At 40.0% G+C, this 16416-nt stretch overlaps 1 protein-coding gene across 3 annotated transcripts in view; it reads left to right on the top strand.

Moving 5' to 3' along the window:
* Positions 1–16416, top strand: part of LOC128228022 (glutamate receptor 2-like) — a 96423-nt gene that overhangs the window by 26350 nt on the left and 53657 nt on the right. For all 3 annotated transcript variants that reach the window (XM_052939047.1, XM_052939046.1, XM_052939044.1), the window contains exons 2-3: positions 7711–7839; positions 14940–15179. In XM_052939047.1, the coding sequence (XP_052795007.1) occupies positions 7711–7839; positions 14940–15179 (369 nt within the window). The remainder of the gene's footprint in view (positions 1–7710; positions 7840–14939; positions 15180–16416) is intronic.

Here is a 16416-nt window from a genome sequence, read left to right as displayed (position 1 = left end):
TATAATACCTAATCTAGAACTTTATAAAAATTGAACACGGAACACGGTGACATAAAAAACAATCGATCGATTTCGGTAAACGTTTATTTATATGCATAATCTAGCAGTAAAGGGATCTATACGCTACGTTTGTATTGTGACGAGAGTCATTTTCCCTTTTTGAAAATATTTCGTTATATTTCTTTGAGTACTGTTCTTAAGTAATGACAGTTCATTGACACATCCTGAAAAACAAACTGTCTATGTTCGACAGTGGTTTCTGTGTAATCGTTTTATACATGAATTCCCTTATTGGAACGGTAACATGAAGGCGGAGCTAAAACATGCGACATCATGCAACAACTATCGTGCAGAAAATGTAAAACGCTACTCATTTCTATTGGGTTCCATTCACTGTCAGGGCGTTTTCATTGGCAACATATTTAATCAACTACTACACCACTCACTACCTTAGTAATTGAAACTATACACTTGCGCTGAAGCGTGTTGAGTGCATGTCATGTGTTGCAACATTGATGTTTTATTCTAAATGTGTGTAATAAAATTTGAAAAGAGAAAAAAAGAAGCGTTCGTTTATCTGGTCAATAACTCGTGTTATTTGTGCCAAAACCATTACTTATGAAGGTCTTGTTCTCTTACATGAAACAAATCAAACAACAAATATTGAGCAAAAAACACGTACAAATCTTTTTTGAATTATGATATTTCTATCGTTTTCAGCATCTCTGCGATTGAATCTCCACAGGACATTTATCAAATTATATCGCTTCCTGCAAATGGTGAAATGCACGAGCGATTTATAAAAAGGGTACTCAGTGGAAGCTTCAAGAATCATAGCTATACATAAAATCAAGCAAATTGATATCAAGTATTTATACAAATATTCCAATGACTCCGTTCACTGTTTTAATAGGATAGATATTCCACACTATTGTGAAATAGCCACGTGGTTCACGTCTCGTTTTATTAACGGTTTCTCTAAAAACAGTCATACCTTATTTAAAGACACGTTAAATTGCATTCTAGACGGTTGCAGGAAATTGCCCAATACCGGTTTGGTCAAAGTTATCCGACATGTTTATTGATTGACCATTATAAAAAACCTTTGGTCAAATTATCCGAGTTGTATACATTTATCTGCTGGTAATGCAAAAAAGTGCATTTTGAAAACAATACAGACATATTTTATTTTCCTATTTATTTGAAGACGTTGTGTTCATCTAAAGCAGCACCCACTGTACCGGCTTATTAGTTGTTTATATTAACGAATAAAGAAATAAATAGCAGGTCGAGTACGGGCCTCATAAAATACTACTAGTACCTAAAAGCAGAATTAATGCGCTGAAAGCGTTGAAAGACTGTAGGCGCGACAAGCGTGATTTTACGTCTTTAACAATTCTCTTCGCAGGTATAATACAACTGTTTTGAGTGGCCCCAAATTGTAACCAATAAGTGCCTGTCATAACGTAAGAATAGGTCATGTAAATTGATGATTTTTAATACAGTTAGCTATTTCCATAACAGTAACTGATAAATCTAAATGTACTTGGGATATATGAACTTTGCTGTCACCTCGCAAGTATTTTACTTGTGTGAAGTTAATTAAATGACACCCGATATTGGCTGAGGACGTTTTGACTATTTGGAGTAGAGAAAACAGGCATTTTCATATATCTTTTTGCGTTATTAAATACAATAATCTATTCCCCATGGTTCCTCACAATAGCAATAATCTATTCCCCTTGGTTCCCCACAATAACAATAATCTATTCCCCATGGTTCCTCACAATAGCAATAATCTATTCCCCTTGGCTCCTCACAATAGCAATAATCTATTCCCCATGGTTCCTCACAATAGCAATAATCTATTCCCCATGGTTCCTCACAATAGCAATAATCTATTCCCCTTGGTTCCCCACAATAACAATAATCTATTCCCCATGGTTCCTCACAATAGCAATAATCTATTCCCCATGGTTCCTCACAATAGCAATAATCTATTCCCCTTGGTTCCCCACAATAACAATAATCTATTCCCCTTGGTTCCCCACAATAACAATAATCTATTCCCCTTGGTTCCTCACAATAGCAATAATCTATTCCCTTTGGTTCATCACAATAACAATAATCTATTCCCCATGGTTCCTCACAATAGCAATAATCTATTCCCCATGGTTCCTCACAATAGCAATAATTTATTCCCTTTGGTTCCCCACAATAACAATAATCTATTCCCCTTGGTTCCTTGGTTCATCACAATAGCAATAATCTATTCCCCTTGGTTCCTTAGTTCCCCACAATAGCAATAATCTATTCCCCTTGGTTCCTTGGTTCCTCACAATAACAATAATCTATTCCCCTTGGTTCCTTGGTTCCCCACAATAACAATAATCTATTCCCTTTGGTTCCTCACAATAACAATAATCTATTCCCCTTGGTTCCTTGGTTCCTCACAATAACAATAATCTATTCCCTTTGGTTCCTCACAATAACAATAATCTATTCCCTTTGGTTCCTCACAATAGCAATAATCTATTCCCCTTGGTTCCTTGGTTCCTCACAATAACAATAATCTATTCCCCTTTGTTTCTCACAATAGCAATAATCTATTCCCCTTGGTTCCTCACAATAACAATAATCTATTCCCCTTGGTTCCTTGGTTCCTCACAATAACAATAATCTATCCCCCTTTGTTTCTCACAATAGCAATAATCTATTCCCTTTGGTTCCCCACAATAACAATAATCTATTCCCCTTGGTTCCTTGGTTCCTCACAATAGCAATAATCTATTCCCTTTGGTTCCCCACAATAACAATAATCTATTTCCCTTGGTTCCTTGGTTCCTCACAATAGCAATAATCTATTCCCCTTTGTTTCTCACAATAGCAATAATCTATCCCCCTTTGTTTCTCACAATAACAATAATCTATTCCCCATGGTTCCTCACAATAGCAATAATCTATTCCCCTTGGTTCCCCACAATAACAATAATATATTCCCCATAGTTCCTCACAATAGCAATAATCTATTCCCCTTTGTTCCTCACAATAGCAATAATCTATTCCCCTTTGTTCCTCACAATAGCAATAATCTATTCCCCTTTGTTCCTCACAATAGCAATAATCTATTCCCCTTGGTTCCTCACAATAGCAATAATCTATTCCCCTTGGTTCCTCACCAATATATTTGGGAGGTTCTTCGGCTTGCTTTTATTTTGACATTAACGTTGCATTGTTATGAAGGTATTTAAAAAGTGGTCTGTTAATATGTTAATCTGCACTATTTTAAACCGCATAACACCATTAATCTCATTTTGTAACCCCGAAGCATTAATTAAATTAACATTTCATGTCAATAGGTAGATCTGACGATACCTTAGGTCGTTTTGCGGAACCAAAGTGTATAGGCCTGCGGCCTTCGGCCTAAATATGCCAACAAAAATATAACATTCACTTTCTGTTATATGTCTAAACAACGCTAGACGTTTTTTTCTTTCCGTCCTATCATTGTTTGGAAGACAACCACATTAAACACCGACAGTATATAATGGATGGACGTCACAAATTAAGCGTTTACGATTCTGAACTTTCCAAAATGAGACAAAAGACCAACGAAAAGAAACTTTGAGACAGACTGCTAAACTCGAGACCGTAAGGGCAGCTTAGGGCATTCATCCCTACTTACGGAGAAAATCAGAACGAAAGGTCAGAAGCTGAGAGCATTCTTTGGTATTTACAGAAAAAAACTGACATTACCTCGGACGCCATGATATTTGGTAGCCGTAGTGTCTTTAGTCTTTCCCAGGTTAATATTGATCAATTGCTTTTATGATAACACCCTGATGCCTTAATATTATTCAATCGCACTGATTATGAGAAATCTCTTCCAAATAATACAATGGAGTGAGTAAGGATACGCTCAATCGTTAGCGAAAACATTAAATCCCGACGGAAACTAATTGTGTCAAAGTGTTCGCTAAAATGTCAGAAAAAAAACGCATTTGCCCGAACACTGCTTTCATAGACTGTCGACATCACATGGAGTTGTACGAATACATGATAATAAAAAAATAAGTAGCTAACATTCTTCAAGATAAGCTTTTTATATAAAAATGTATAGCTTTGTATCATAACCGAGATTATGTATCAGGAAAAAGTATTTGTTTTTATAAGATCCTTTATTACATTAGATGTGAACTATATGCGGGTTCCTTGTGCCGAGGAAATGGCGGCCTTATCGCAACACTGTGGTTAGAATTCCTTCTCTCACAAAAGGCAAAAAACACCTTTCTGGCAAAGAATTTGAACCGTCCAGACAGTTGTCACACTTGAGAATACATTTTGAGCGTACCAAAGGGAAAATGAGGAAGTGTCTTATACCGGACTCGAGTATTCCTGTCCATCAGGTTATTTACTTGAATGACACTGTAGTTGTAATAGCTGACTGATATATCAACTAGTTTGAATAACTTGAAATCATTGATGTCTGCCATTACGTTCTATCATGTAAAGTAGACCATTGAACGTCATTATACAATATAATGTGTTAACCAGGAGGGGCTTTTTAGCAACGTATTGCCCCCCGCTAGTACACATGGTCAGTTAACAAGAGGCAGAATCTGTATTAGGTTATCTATATGTTGGTTACTATGGGCCGTCTTGTCCAGCAATCAGAACTTTAATTGATAAAATTTGCTTCTTTTTCATACAGGTAAGTCGTTCTTGATCAAGGACACCTCATTCAACAAAACTATCACATCACGTAATTTCTGGACCTAGGTCGAAAGCCTCGATGTTTTAAACAACACGATGAATGTAAAATGTATGTGATGAAAATAAATTGAACATGGTTTGCATGTTGACTAGATTATACATTTTAAAATAGGTCTGCAATTTCGTATCTGAGTTAACATATATTGTGAACACTAAACCAAATCGTGCAAAGCCCAATGAGGGTAATATGTCACATTTCAGCTCAACGAGATAATCACCATCATCACTTAAATATTAGTCTTTAATTTACGTTCATTGACGATTAGATCGTTCGTTTAACTATAAAACTCCATTAGTTGAGTAAATACAAACCTTGAATCAATTAAAAAATATTACCGTCTATTATTCAAACATTAAGTTATGACGCATAGCAGCCAGTCTGGTTGAAGATAGTAAAACAGATTATTCATTGACTAAACAATATCCATTAAGCAGTCTATTGAGTGCAATCAAAAGGTGACCCTTAAATGTTTATTCAAAGTCTTATACAATTATCCATAGAAATAGGTCTAGAAATAGTAGTCCTATATTGATTGAAAGGCGAACGATAAAAAAAAATAGCAATGAGAGTATTGTCACAATGAGTGATTTCTATTGCAAGTGTTCAAGTAGCAGCCCAGTTTTAAAATCTAGTACTACAATCCATTGGTAAAGTCTACTGATAAAGTCGAGTGGTAATGCCTTAAGGTAAAGTCTACTGATAAAGTCGAGTGGTAATGCCTTAAGGTAAAGTCTACTGATAAAGTCGAGTGGTAATGCCTTAAGGTAAAGTCTACTGATAAAGTCGAGTGGTAATGCCTTAAGGTAAAGTCTACTGATAAAGTCGAGTGGTAATGCCTTAAGGTAAAGTCCAGAAGTAATGGTCATGTCTAGAGGTAAAATTCAGCTGTAAATTTCAGTGGTAATGTTAAGTGGTAAAGTCCTGCGGGAGTGAATAATGAATGTATGAAGATACATATATAATAGACGAAACACGTACAAATGTATTTGGTGAATAAACATACATATATACATATAGATAGGATGAATAAAACTATTGTCAAATGGTTATACATGATAAGACAAACAAGCAAGTTTGGCCTTATGATCCATATACTCGTATATTAGGCCATTTCACGTCCGGTTTTAGTTTACGTAAAGCACTAAAGCACAAATTACAATCATAATGTTACTGTGATTCTATAAGATATCAAAAAAATAAGGTTGAACTATACTTACTGTAGTTAACTAATTAATATAACATATAAGTAATAAATAAGCAATTGTCTTATAAATGGTACCAACATTTATTATAATGCTCATTGAAAATTTGTTTGTCGGATAACGCCTCAAATCGCTAGGCTCTTTCTGCACTGATGGGACATATCTGTGGTAACATGAGACAGCTTCGGGATAATGTATTACGTTTTGTCATGACTTCATTTCCTTTCAGAAATGCTGTTTTTTTCCGAATGCAACCTGTCCGTGATTCCATTAAAAATGTGTTAAATTTCGGCATAGTTTAGACAGGGTTACTATTAACTCATTTGATACCAAGAATACCCTGGCAATATAGGAACTGTATCGATTGTGATTCCCTTCTATACGACTTAGTTATGGAAAGTTTTTAGCATCTGACCCCATTTAACATATAAACTTATAAATTTATATAAGTAAAGATAATGCAGAAAGGAATATTATAGAAATGGAGAAGTTTAATTGGTAAACGTAATCAAATGTATACAGTGACTTTTTTTTAAAATTATTTTGGTGCCTATAAACATTATAACTTGTTATGTGCTTGAAAAGCACGCGGTTACTTTCAAAATAAAGAAAAGTGTTTGTTGTGTAAAGCGTATTTCCTATATTTTGCAGCACATAATCTTTTTGGTTTGGGTTTGTATTAAAACAAAAAAACGACAAACGTCTTTTTTTGGAATTTGGACGATTTTTATGGACAAGATTCATGTAGATAGGTCTCTATAAAACTAAGTATGTCGGTTCAAACTGCCTACGGTACGTCTAAAATATTTTGATAATGCGGGACAATTCCAGTGACACAGTTATTAAATCAAATCGCTGTAAAATCACAAGTTTTCACTACGTTAGAAAAGAAACGATCGGAAGACCGGTACAAGCTTTCCGCATCCGTTATCTGCATTCTAGTATGTGTTACACGACAACCTACATAGATTACCCATTGGTGGTATATATAAATATATTTGCATGAACAACCAGAGTTTAGATTATTAGCGTTAAAACCTTGGATACTGCGATTTAATTTGTATATAATCAACGACGTCGCTATCATGGCTCTAGCTCAACCCAGCAAAAGAGTATAAACATGCTTATTCCGCTAAACGGGCGGTCATTTTTATTCCCGACAAAATAAAAGCACTCGATAATACTGGTTTTATCTTAAATGTAAGCTTCTTGAGTGAAATTCAGCTGAAAATTGGTGAAAATGTTCTACTTTCGTTTGTAAACATGCATGTGTTTGATGGGAGAATCGATCTTATAACTCCATAAACAATATGTTTACAAAATAACCGAAATACGTGTGAAGATTAAACACATTTATGTGGCACTGCATTCCCCGATTTCTCAAATAAGCCCTCATAATTGTGATATTAGATAAAATAACGAGTCATACGTTTTATAATGATGTCCGTTCTTATTCTCTAGCACGGAAGTGTAATTGGCTCTTTTTTAGAGCTAAAAGAGCTGGAGCTACTGTTTCGCACGCGTGACTGAGTACGAACTATATTTAACTTGTTAACAAATAAAAAGTAATCTTCATGTCCTGTTTTTATGTTTTTGTAAAAAAAAAACTCGTTCAATAAATTCAACTACTCTTGTAAAATTCTCTATCTACATATCATAAATTTATTAATAATACATGATTGGATATAAGAGTTTGGTATAATTCTTTAATATCTCAAGTTTGTGTTGCTTCAGCGGTTCTGCCAGAATGGAAAACGATCATAACACCATCATTAACATTGCGACAGCTTGGCCTTACATCCTTCAACATGAACACATTTGATATCGGCAGCACCAGGTCCGACTACGACAAAATTAAAAAAGGTAATACAATCATTTATGTAGCAAGTACATGGATATGTTGTACATCTTCTTTGACATCTTTAACTCTTTAACCGGTTACTGTTGTCAGAAATACCATTGGAGAGAACGTATTATATTATTATATCCTATTACGCCTTTGATTTGATTTATACCATCGATCGCATGGTTGTTTTATACCATCAGCCGTAAGGCCATTTCATACAATTAGCCGTAATGCCATTTCATACAATTAGCCGTAATGCCATTTCATACAAATGGCCGCAATGACGTTTCATACAATTGGCCGCAATGCCGTTTCATACCATTGGCCGTAATGTTGTTTTATACTATCAGCCGCAATGCCGTTTCATACGATTGGCCGCAATGCCGTTTCATACAATTGGCCGCAATGCCGTTTCATACGATTGGCCGCAATGCCGTTTCATACCATTGGCCGTAATGTTGTTTTATACTATCGGCCGCAATGCGGTTTCATACAATTGGCCACAATGCCGTTTCATACCATTGGCCGCAATGCCGTTTCATACCATTGGCCGTAATGTTGTTTTATGCTATCGGCCGCAATGCCGTTTCATACAATTGGCCACAATGCCGTTTCATACCATTGGCCGTAATGTTGTTTTATACTATCGGCCGCAATGCCGTTTCATACAATTGGCCGCAATGCTGTTTTATATAATTGTCCGCAATGTTGTAACATACCATTGGCCGTAATGCTGACTTATATAATTGTCCGCAATATTGTAACATACCATTGGCCGCATTGCTGTATCATACTATTGTCCGCAATGCTGTTTCATACTAATGTCGGCAATGTTGTTCCATACCATCGGCTGCAATGATGTTACAGACCATTAACCGTAATGCCATTTCAAACCATTGGCAACAATGCTGTTTCATACTATTGTCCGCAATGCTGTAACATACCATCGGCTGCAATGATGTTACAGACCATCGGCCGCAATGTTGTTTCATACCATTGGCCGCACTGCATTTTATACTATTAGCCTACAATGTTGTTTCATACCAGTGGCCACACTGCCGTTTCATACCATTGGCCGCAATGCTGTTTCATACAGGTGGCCGCAATGCTGTTTTATACCATTGGCCGCAATGCTGTTTCATACCAGTGGCGGCAATGCTGTTGCATACCAGTGACCGCAATGATGTTTCATATCATTGGCCGCAATGCTGCTGCATATCAATGGCCGCAATGCTGTTGCATACCAGTGGCCGCAATGATGTTTCATACCATTGGCCGCAATGCTGTTGCATACCAGTGGCCGCAATGATGTGTCATACCATTGGCCGCAATCCTGTTTCATACCAGTGGCCGCAATGATTATACATACCAGTAGTCGCAGTGCTGTTTCATACAGGTGGCCGCGATGCTGTTACATACCAGTGACTGAAATGCTGTTGCATACCAGTGGCCGCAATGATGTTTCATACCATTGGCCGCAATGCTGTTACATACAATTGGCCACAATACTGCTGCATACCAGTGGCCGCAATGATGTTTCATATCATTGGCCGCAATGCTGTTGCATACCAATGGCCGCAATGCTGTTGCATACCAGTGGCTGCAATGATGTTTCATACCATTGGCCGCAATGTTGTTGCATACCAGTGGCCGCAATGTTGTTTCATACCAGTGGCGGCAATGCTGTTGCATACCAGTAGCCGCAATGCTGTTGCATAACATTCGCCGCAATGCTGTTGCATACCAGTGGCCGCAATGATGTTTCATACAGGTGGCCGCAATGATTTTTTATACCATTGGCCACAATGCTGTTTCATACCAGTGGCGGCAATGCTGTTGCATACCAGTGGCCACAATGCTGTTGCATACTATTTACCGCAATGCTGTTACATACCATTAGCCGCAATACTGCTGCATACCAGTGGCCGCAATGATGTTTCATATCATTGGCCGCAATGCTGCTGCATATCAATGGCCGCAATGCTGTTGCATACCAGTGGCCGCAATGATATTTCATACCATTGACCGCAATGCTGTTGCATACCAGTGGCCGCAATGATGTTTCATACCAGTGGCCGCAATGCTGTTTCATACCAGTGGCCGCAATGATTATACATACCAGTAGTCGCAGTGCTGTTTCATACAGGTGGCCGCGATGCTGTTACATACCAGTGATTGAAATGCTGTTGCATACCAGTGGCCGCAATGATGTTTCATACCATTGGCCGCTATGCTGCTCCATACAAGTGGCCGCAATGATTATACATACCAGTAATCTCAATGATGTTACATGTAGTTGGCCGCAATGCTGATACATACCAGTGGCTGAAATGCTGTTGCATGTAAGCGGCCGCAATGCTGTTTCATACCAGTGGCCGCAATGATTATACATACCAGTGGCCGCGCTGCTGTTTATACCAGCGGCCGCAATGATTATACCTACCAGCCGTCGCAATGCTGTTACATACCAGTGGCCGCGCTGCTGTTTATACCAGCGGCCACAATGATTATACATACCAGCGGTCGCAATGCTGTTTCATACCAGTGGCCGCGCTGCTGTTTATACCAGCGGCCGCAATGATTATACATACCAACGATCGCAATGATGTTACATACCAGTGGCCGTGCTGCTGTTTTATACCAGCTGCCGCAATGATTATACGTACCAGTGGCCGCAATGCTGTTTCATACCAGTGGCCGCGCTGCTGTTTTATACCAGCGGCCGCAATGATTATACGTACCAGTGGACGCTATGCTGTTTCATACCATTGGCCACAATGCTGTTAACATACCAGTGGCTGCATCGATGTTTCTTACCATTGGCCGCAATGCTGTTTACATACCAGTTGGCGCAATGATGTTTCATATCATTGGCCGCAATGCTGCTGCATATCAATGGCCGCAATGCTGTTGCATACCAGTGGCCGCAATGATATTTCATACCATTGACCGCAATGCTGTTGCATACCAGTGGCCGCAATGATGTTTCATACCAGTGGCCGCAATGCTGTTTCATACCAGTGGCCGCAATGATTATACATACCAGTAGTCGCAGTGCTGTTTCATACAGGTGGCCGCGATGCTGTTACATACCAGTGACCGAAATGCTGTTGCATACCAGTGGCCGCAATGATGTTTCATACCATTGGCCGCTATGCTGCTCCATACAAGTGGCCGCAATGATTATACATACCAGTAATCTCAATGATGTTACATGTAGTTGGCCGCAATGCTGATACATACCAGTGGCTGAAATGCTGTTGCATGTAAGCGGCCGCGATGCTGTTTCATACCAGTGGCCGCAATGATTATACATACCAGTGGCCGCGCTGCTGTTTATACCAGCGGCCGCAATGATTATACCTACCAGCCGTCGCAATGCTGTTACATACCAGTGGCCGCGCTGCTGTTTATACCAGCGGCCACAATGATTATACATACCAGCGGTCGCAATGCTGTTTCATACCAGTGGCCGCGCTGCTGTTTATACCAGCGGCCGCAATGATTATACATACCAACGATCGCAATGATGTTACATACCAGTGGCCGTGCTGCTGTTTTATACCAGCTGCCGCAATGATTATACGTACCAGTAGTCGCAGTGCTGTTTCATACAGGTGGCCGCGATGCTGTTACATACCAGTGATTGAAATGCTGTTGCATACCAGTGGCCGCAATGATGTTTCATACCATTGGCCGCTATGCTGCTCCATACAAGTGGCCGCAATGATTATACATACCAGTAATCTCAATGATGTTACATGTAGTTGGCCGCAATGCTGATACATACCAGTGGCTGAAATGCTGTTGCATGTAAGCGGCCGCAATGCTGTTTCATACCAGTGGCCGCAATGATTATACATACCAGTGGCCGCGCTGCTGTTTATACCAGCGGCCGCAATGATTATACCTACCAGCCGTCGCAATGCTGTTACATACCAGTGGCCGCGCTGCTGTTTATACCAGCGGCCACAATGATTATACATACCAGCGGTCGCAATGCTGTTTCATACCAGTGGCCGCGCTGCTGTTTATACCAGCGGCCGCAATGATTATACATACCAACGATCGCAATGATGTTACATACCAGTGGCCGTGCTGCTGTTTTATACCAGCTGCCGCAATGATTATACGTACCAGTGGCCGCAATGCTGTTTCATACCAGTGGCCGCGCTGCTGTTTTATACCAGCGGCCGCAATGATTATACGTACCAGTGGACGCTATGCTGTTTCATACCATTGGCCACAATGCTGTTAACATACCAGTGGCTGCATCGATGTTTCTTACCATTGGCCGCAATGCTGTTTACATACCAGTTGGCGCAATGATGTTTCATATCATTGGCCGCAATGCTGCTGCATATCAATGGCCGCAATGCTGTTGCATACCAGTGGCCGCAATGATATTTCATACCATTGACCGCAATGCTGTTGCATACCAGTGGCCGCAATGATGTTTCATACCAGTGGCCGCAATGCTGTTTCATACCAGTGGCCGCAATGATTATACATACCAGTAGTCGCAGTGCTGTTTCATACAGGTGGCCGCGATGCTGTTACATACCAGTGACCGAAATGCTGTTGCATACCAGTGGCCGCAATGATGTTTCATACCATTGGCCGCTATGCTGCTCCATACAAGTGGCCGCAATGATTATACATACCAGTAATCTCAATGATGTTACATGTAGTTGGCCGCAATGCTGATACATACCAGTGGCTGAAATGCTGTTGCATGTAAGCGGCCGCGATGCTGTTTCATACCAGTGGCCGCAATGATTATACATACCAGTGGCCGCGCTGCTGTTTATACCAGCGGCCGCAATGATTATACCTACCAGCCGTCGCAATGCTGTTACATACCAGTGGCCGCGCTGCTGTTTATACCAGCGGCCACAATGATTATACATACCAGCGGTCGCAATGCTGTTTCATACCAGTGGCCGCGCTGCTGTTTATACCAGCGGCCGCAATGATTATACATACCAACGATCGCAATGATGTTACATACCAGTGGCCGTGCTGCTGTTTTATACCAGCTGCCGCAATGATTATACGTACCAGTGGCCGCAATGCTGTTTCATACCAGTGGCCGCGCTGCTGTTTTATACCAGCGGCCGCAATGATTATACGTACCAGTGGACGCTATGCTGTTTCATACCATTGGCCACAATGCTGTTAACATACCAGTGGCTGCATCGATGTTTCTTACCATTGGCCGCAATGCTGTTTACATACCAGTTGGCGCAATGATGTTTCATATCATTGGCCGCAATGCTGCTGCATATCAATGGCCGCAATGCTGTTGCATACCAGTGGCCGCAATGATATTTCATACCATTGACCGCAATGCTGTTGCATACCAGTGGCCGCAATGATGTTTGATACCAGTGGCCGCAATGCTGTTTCATACCAGTGGCCGCAATGATTATACATACCAGTAGTCACAGTGCTGTTTCATACAGGTGGCCGCGATGCTGTTACATACCAGTGACCGAAATGCTGTTGCATACCAGTGGCCGCAATGATGTTTCATACCATTGGCCGCTATGCTGCTCCATACAAGTGGCCGCAATGATTATACATACCAGTAATCTCAATGATGTTACATGTAGTTGGCCGCAATGCTGATACATACCAGTGGCTGAAATGCTGTTGCATGTAAGCGGCCGCAATGCTGTTTCATACCAGTGGCCGCAATGATTATACATACCAGTGGCCGCGCTGCTGTTTATACCAGCGGCCGCAATGATTATACCTACCAGCCGTCGCAATGCTGTTACATACCAGTGGCCGCGCTGCTGTTTATACCAGCGGCCACAATGATTATACATACCAGCGGTCGCAATGCTGTTTCATACCAGTGGCCGCGCTGCTGTTTATACCAGCGGCCGCAATGATTATACATACCAACGATCGCAATGATGTTACATACCAGTGGCCGTGCTGCTGTTTTATACCAGCTGCCGCAATGATTATACGTACCAGTGGCCGCAATGCTGTTTCATACCAGTGGCCGCGCTGCTGTTTTATACCAGCGGCCGCTATGATTATACGTACCAGTGGACGCTATGCTGTTTCATACCATTGGCCACAATGCTGTTAACATACCAGTGGCTGCATCGATGTTTCTTACCATTGGCCGCAATGCTGTTTACATACCAGTTGGCGCATCGATGTTTCATATCATTGGCCGCAATGATGTTTCATACCAATGGCCGCAATGCTGTTTACATACCAGTGGGCGCATCGATGTTTCATATCATTGGCCGCAATGATGTTTCATACCAATGGCCGCAATGTTGTTTTATACCATTGTCCGTAATGTTTATACATTATGTTGTTTTATGTCATGGACAGCAATGTTGTTTCATACCATAGGCCGTAATGTTGTTTTATGCCAAGGACAGCAATGTTGTTTTATACCATAGCAGTGTGTGTATACCAGGTGATAAATGCTGTCATGTATGCTACGTTGGAAGGCAAAAAATTGCTTAAAATAAAGACTTAAATCAAAGATAACTTTTTATTTACAACACCCCTTTAAATGAAACAAAGGGCAGTCTTTGCTGCTTAAATAGCCCCGCATTTGTTTTATTTCCGAAATTTGATGAGGTCATTAGTTTCATCAAACACTTCGACAAACCTGTTTCCAAAATAATGTTTTGAAAGTGCTCCGTCAGACGGCCGTATTGTGAAAAGGTTTGTCGAAGTGTTTTAAGAAACTAAACGCGCAATCAAATTCTGGTTAAAGGCCGAAGGAGGGGCTCCGTGAGGGGCGTAGACTGTGCTATGTTTCATTTTAAATGGTGACGAAATAATAAAGTTATCTTTGTTTAAAGTATTTTTTTCAAATCAAAATATTGCCTTCCGACGTAGCATTTATTTCGTTATTTACCACGTGGTATACACACACTGCATAGGCCGTAATGTTTTATGCCATGGACCGCAATGTTGTTTCATACCATAGGCCGCAATGTTGCATATCAAACCCATTTAGATTTTTTCAAAATGATATGCGGTAACCAAGGATCAACATTTTACCTAATCGTACATGGCATGATGGTATCTGATTAAGTTGTATTTCCATTTTATGTTTTACTGCTTGTTGTTTCAGCCATTCAGATGCTCAAAGAACATAACACACACGCCATTATTGGACCGTTCTATGAACCAATTTCTCTAGCAACCGAATCGTTAAACGTGACATACCTAGCGACAACGGAAGTGACGTCAGATGAGTTGAATGCTACGTTCCAGATGCTTCCACGCCTGGATGATTTTTCAGAAGCTATCCTGGATCTAGTCAAACAGTATGCATGGGATGACGTCAGCATATTCTTTGACGATAAGAAAGGTATGTACACCGTATGTAGGCATTTTTCGATTTACTGTACAACTCAGTCGACTTAATATTAGTGTTGTCGCGAAAAGCTCTTTACTAGCCTTTATGGATGCACAACTTTAAAATTACCTTCTTAATAACACTTATTAACGATGTTATTATTGTCAGGTCATCAGGCGATCCAAATGGTAAAGACGTGAGCACTGCTATAATTTAATTGTTGACCATAAAGAACTTTTACCCATACAATTCCATTTAAAGAGATATGTTTGCAACATGGTAAACATGCACATAATTTGTCAAATAGATAAGCATCGACATGTTCTTTCATTGCATAATGCTAATTTAAATTCATGAATAATTTGTTTTCATTGCATTTGCGAAAGACCTGACGTAATGTCCGTTTATTACATTCCGGAAAATGGTTTGAATTATTTATTTTACGTCGGACACCAATAAGAGGCTTTAAATACTGTCGTCTGCCTTTGAAGCTTTTCCAGATACTCGACATGACTGTTGTTCGTTGTACTCGAATAAATGATGTTTTTTATGGGCGAATGAATAACAGGGTAATTAATTGACAGGTTTGACATTTATCCATTCAAAAAGAGATTTCCCTGAAGTGATATAACTGTATGGCGATCGTTACTACATAAGTGGGTGTTCGGACAAGTATTAGTGTCATTTCGAAAAATGAACGTGAAAATGCTTTAAGTAATATCAATTAAGACGCAGGTAAAACCTTTCCGCGTCCATATTTCGATATGGATCTTTACAAGGGGCCTCTATGATAGAAGATATGTAAATAGATGAATCAGTGTTACACTGGAAATGCACAAGACTTAACGCCGCTATTGACGGGAATTAATACTGCAATGGAATCAAGAGGGCAGGGGGGGGAGCTAGTAGTAAAACCAATCAAGTTCCCGTTCAAAGGCATAGAGGCAAACGCTTTACAGAAGAGGCACACTATGTCTTAATAACACAGACAGACCTTTGGAACGGTCAGGCCGGGAGTTAACTTGTGTTTGCCGTGCTCTTAACATAATCAGCTTATTGGTACGGAAAACAACCTCTTCGATACTTGCAAAAAAACATAAGCCTTAATGAAGGAAATGAAGAAAAGGGGTAAAGCTATACCCATATAAACAGATAAGCTTATTTCAGATTAAATACTTAACCAATTAAGGCTAGAGAGTGGCTTACCATAATATTCGCGCCCATTGGCATTGATGGATTGGAATTGATG

Source organism: Mya arenaria, chromosome 3 (assembly GCF_026914265.1).
Source record: "Mya arenaria isolate MELC-2E11 chromosome 3, ASM2691426v1".
Classification (NCBI taxonomy): domain Eukaryota; kingdom Metazoa; phylum Mollusca; class Bivalvia; order Myida; family Myidae; genus Mya; species Mya arenaria.
This window is presented reverse-complemented; position numbering and strand designations above follow the sequence as displayed.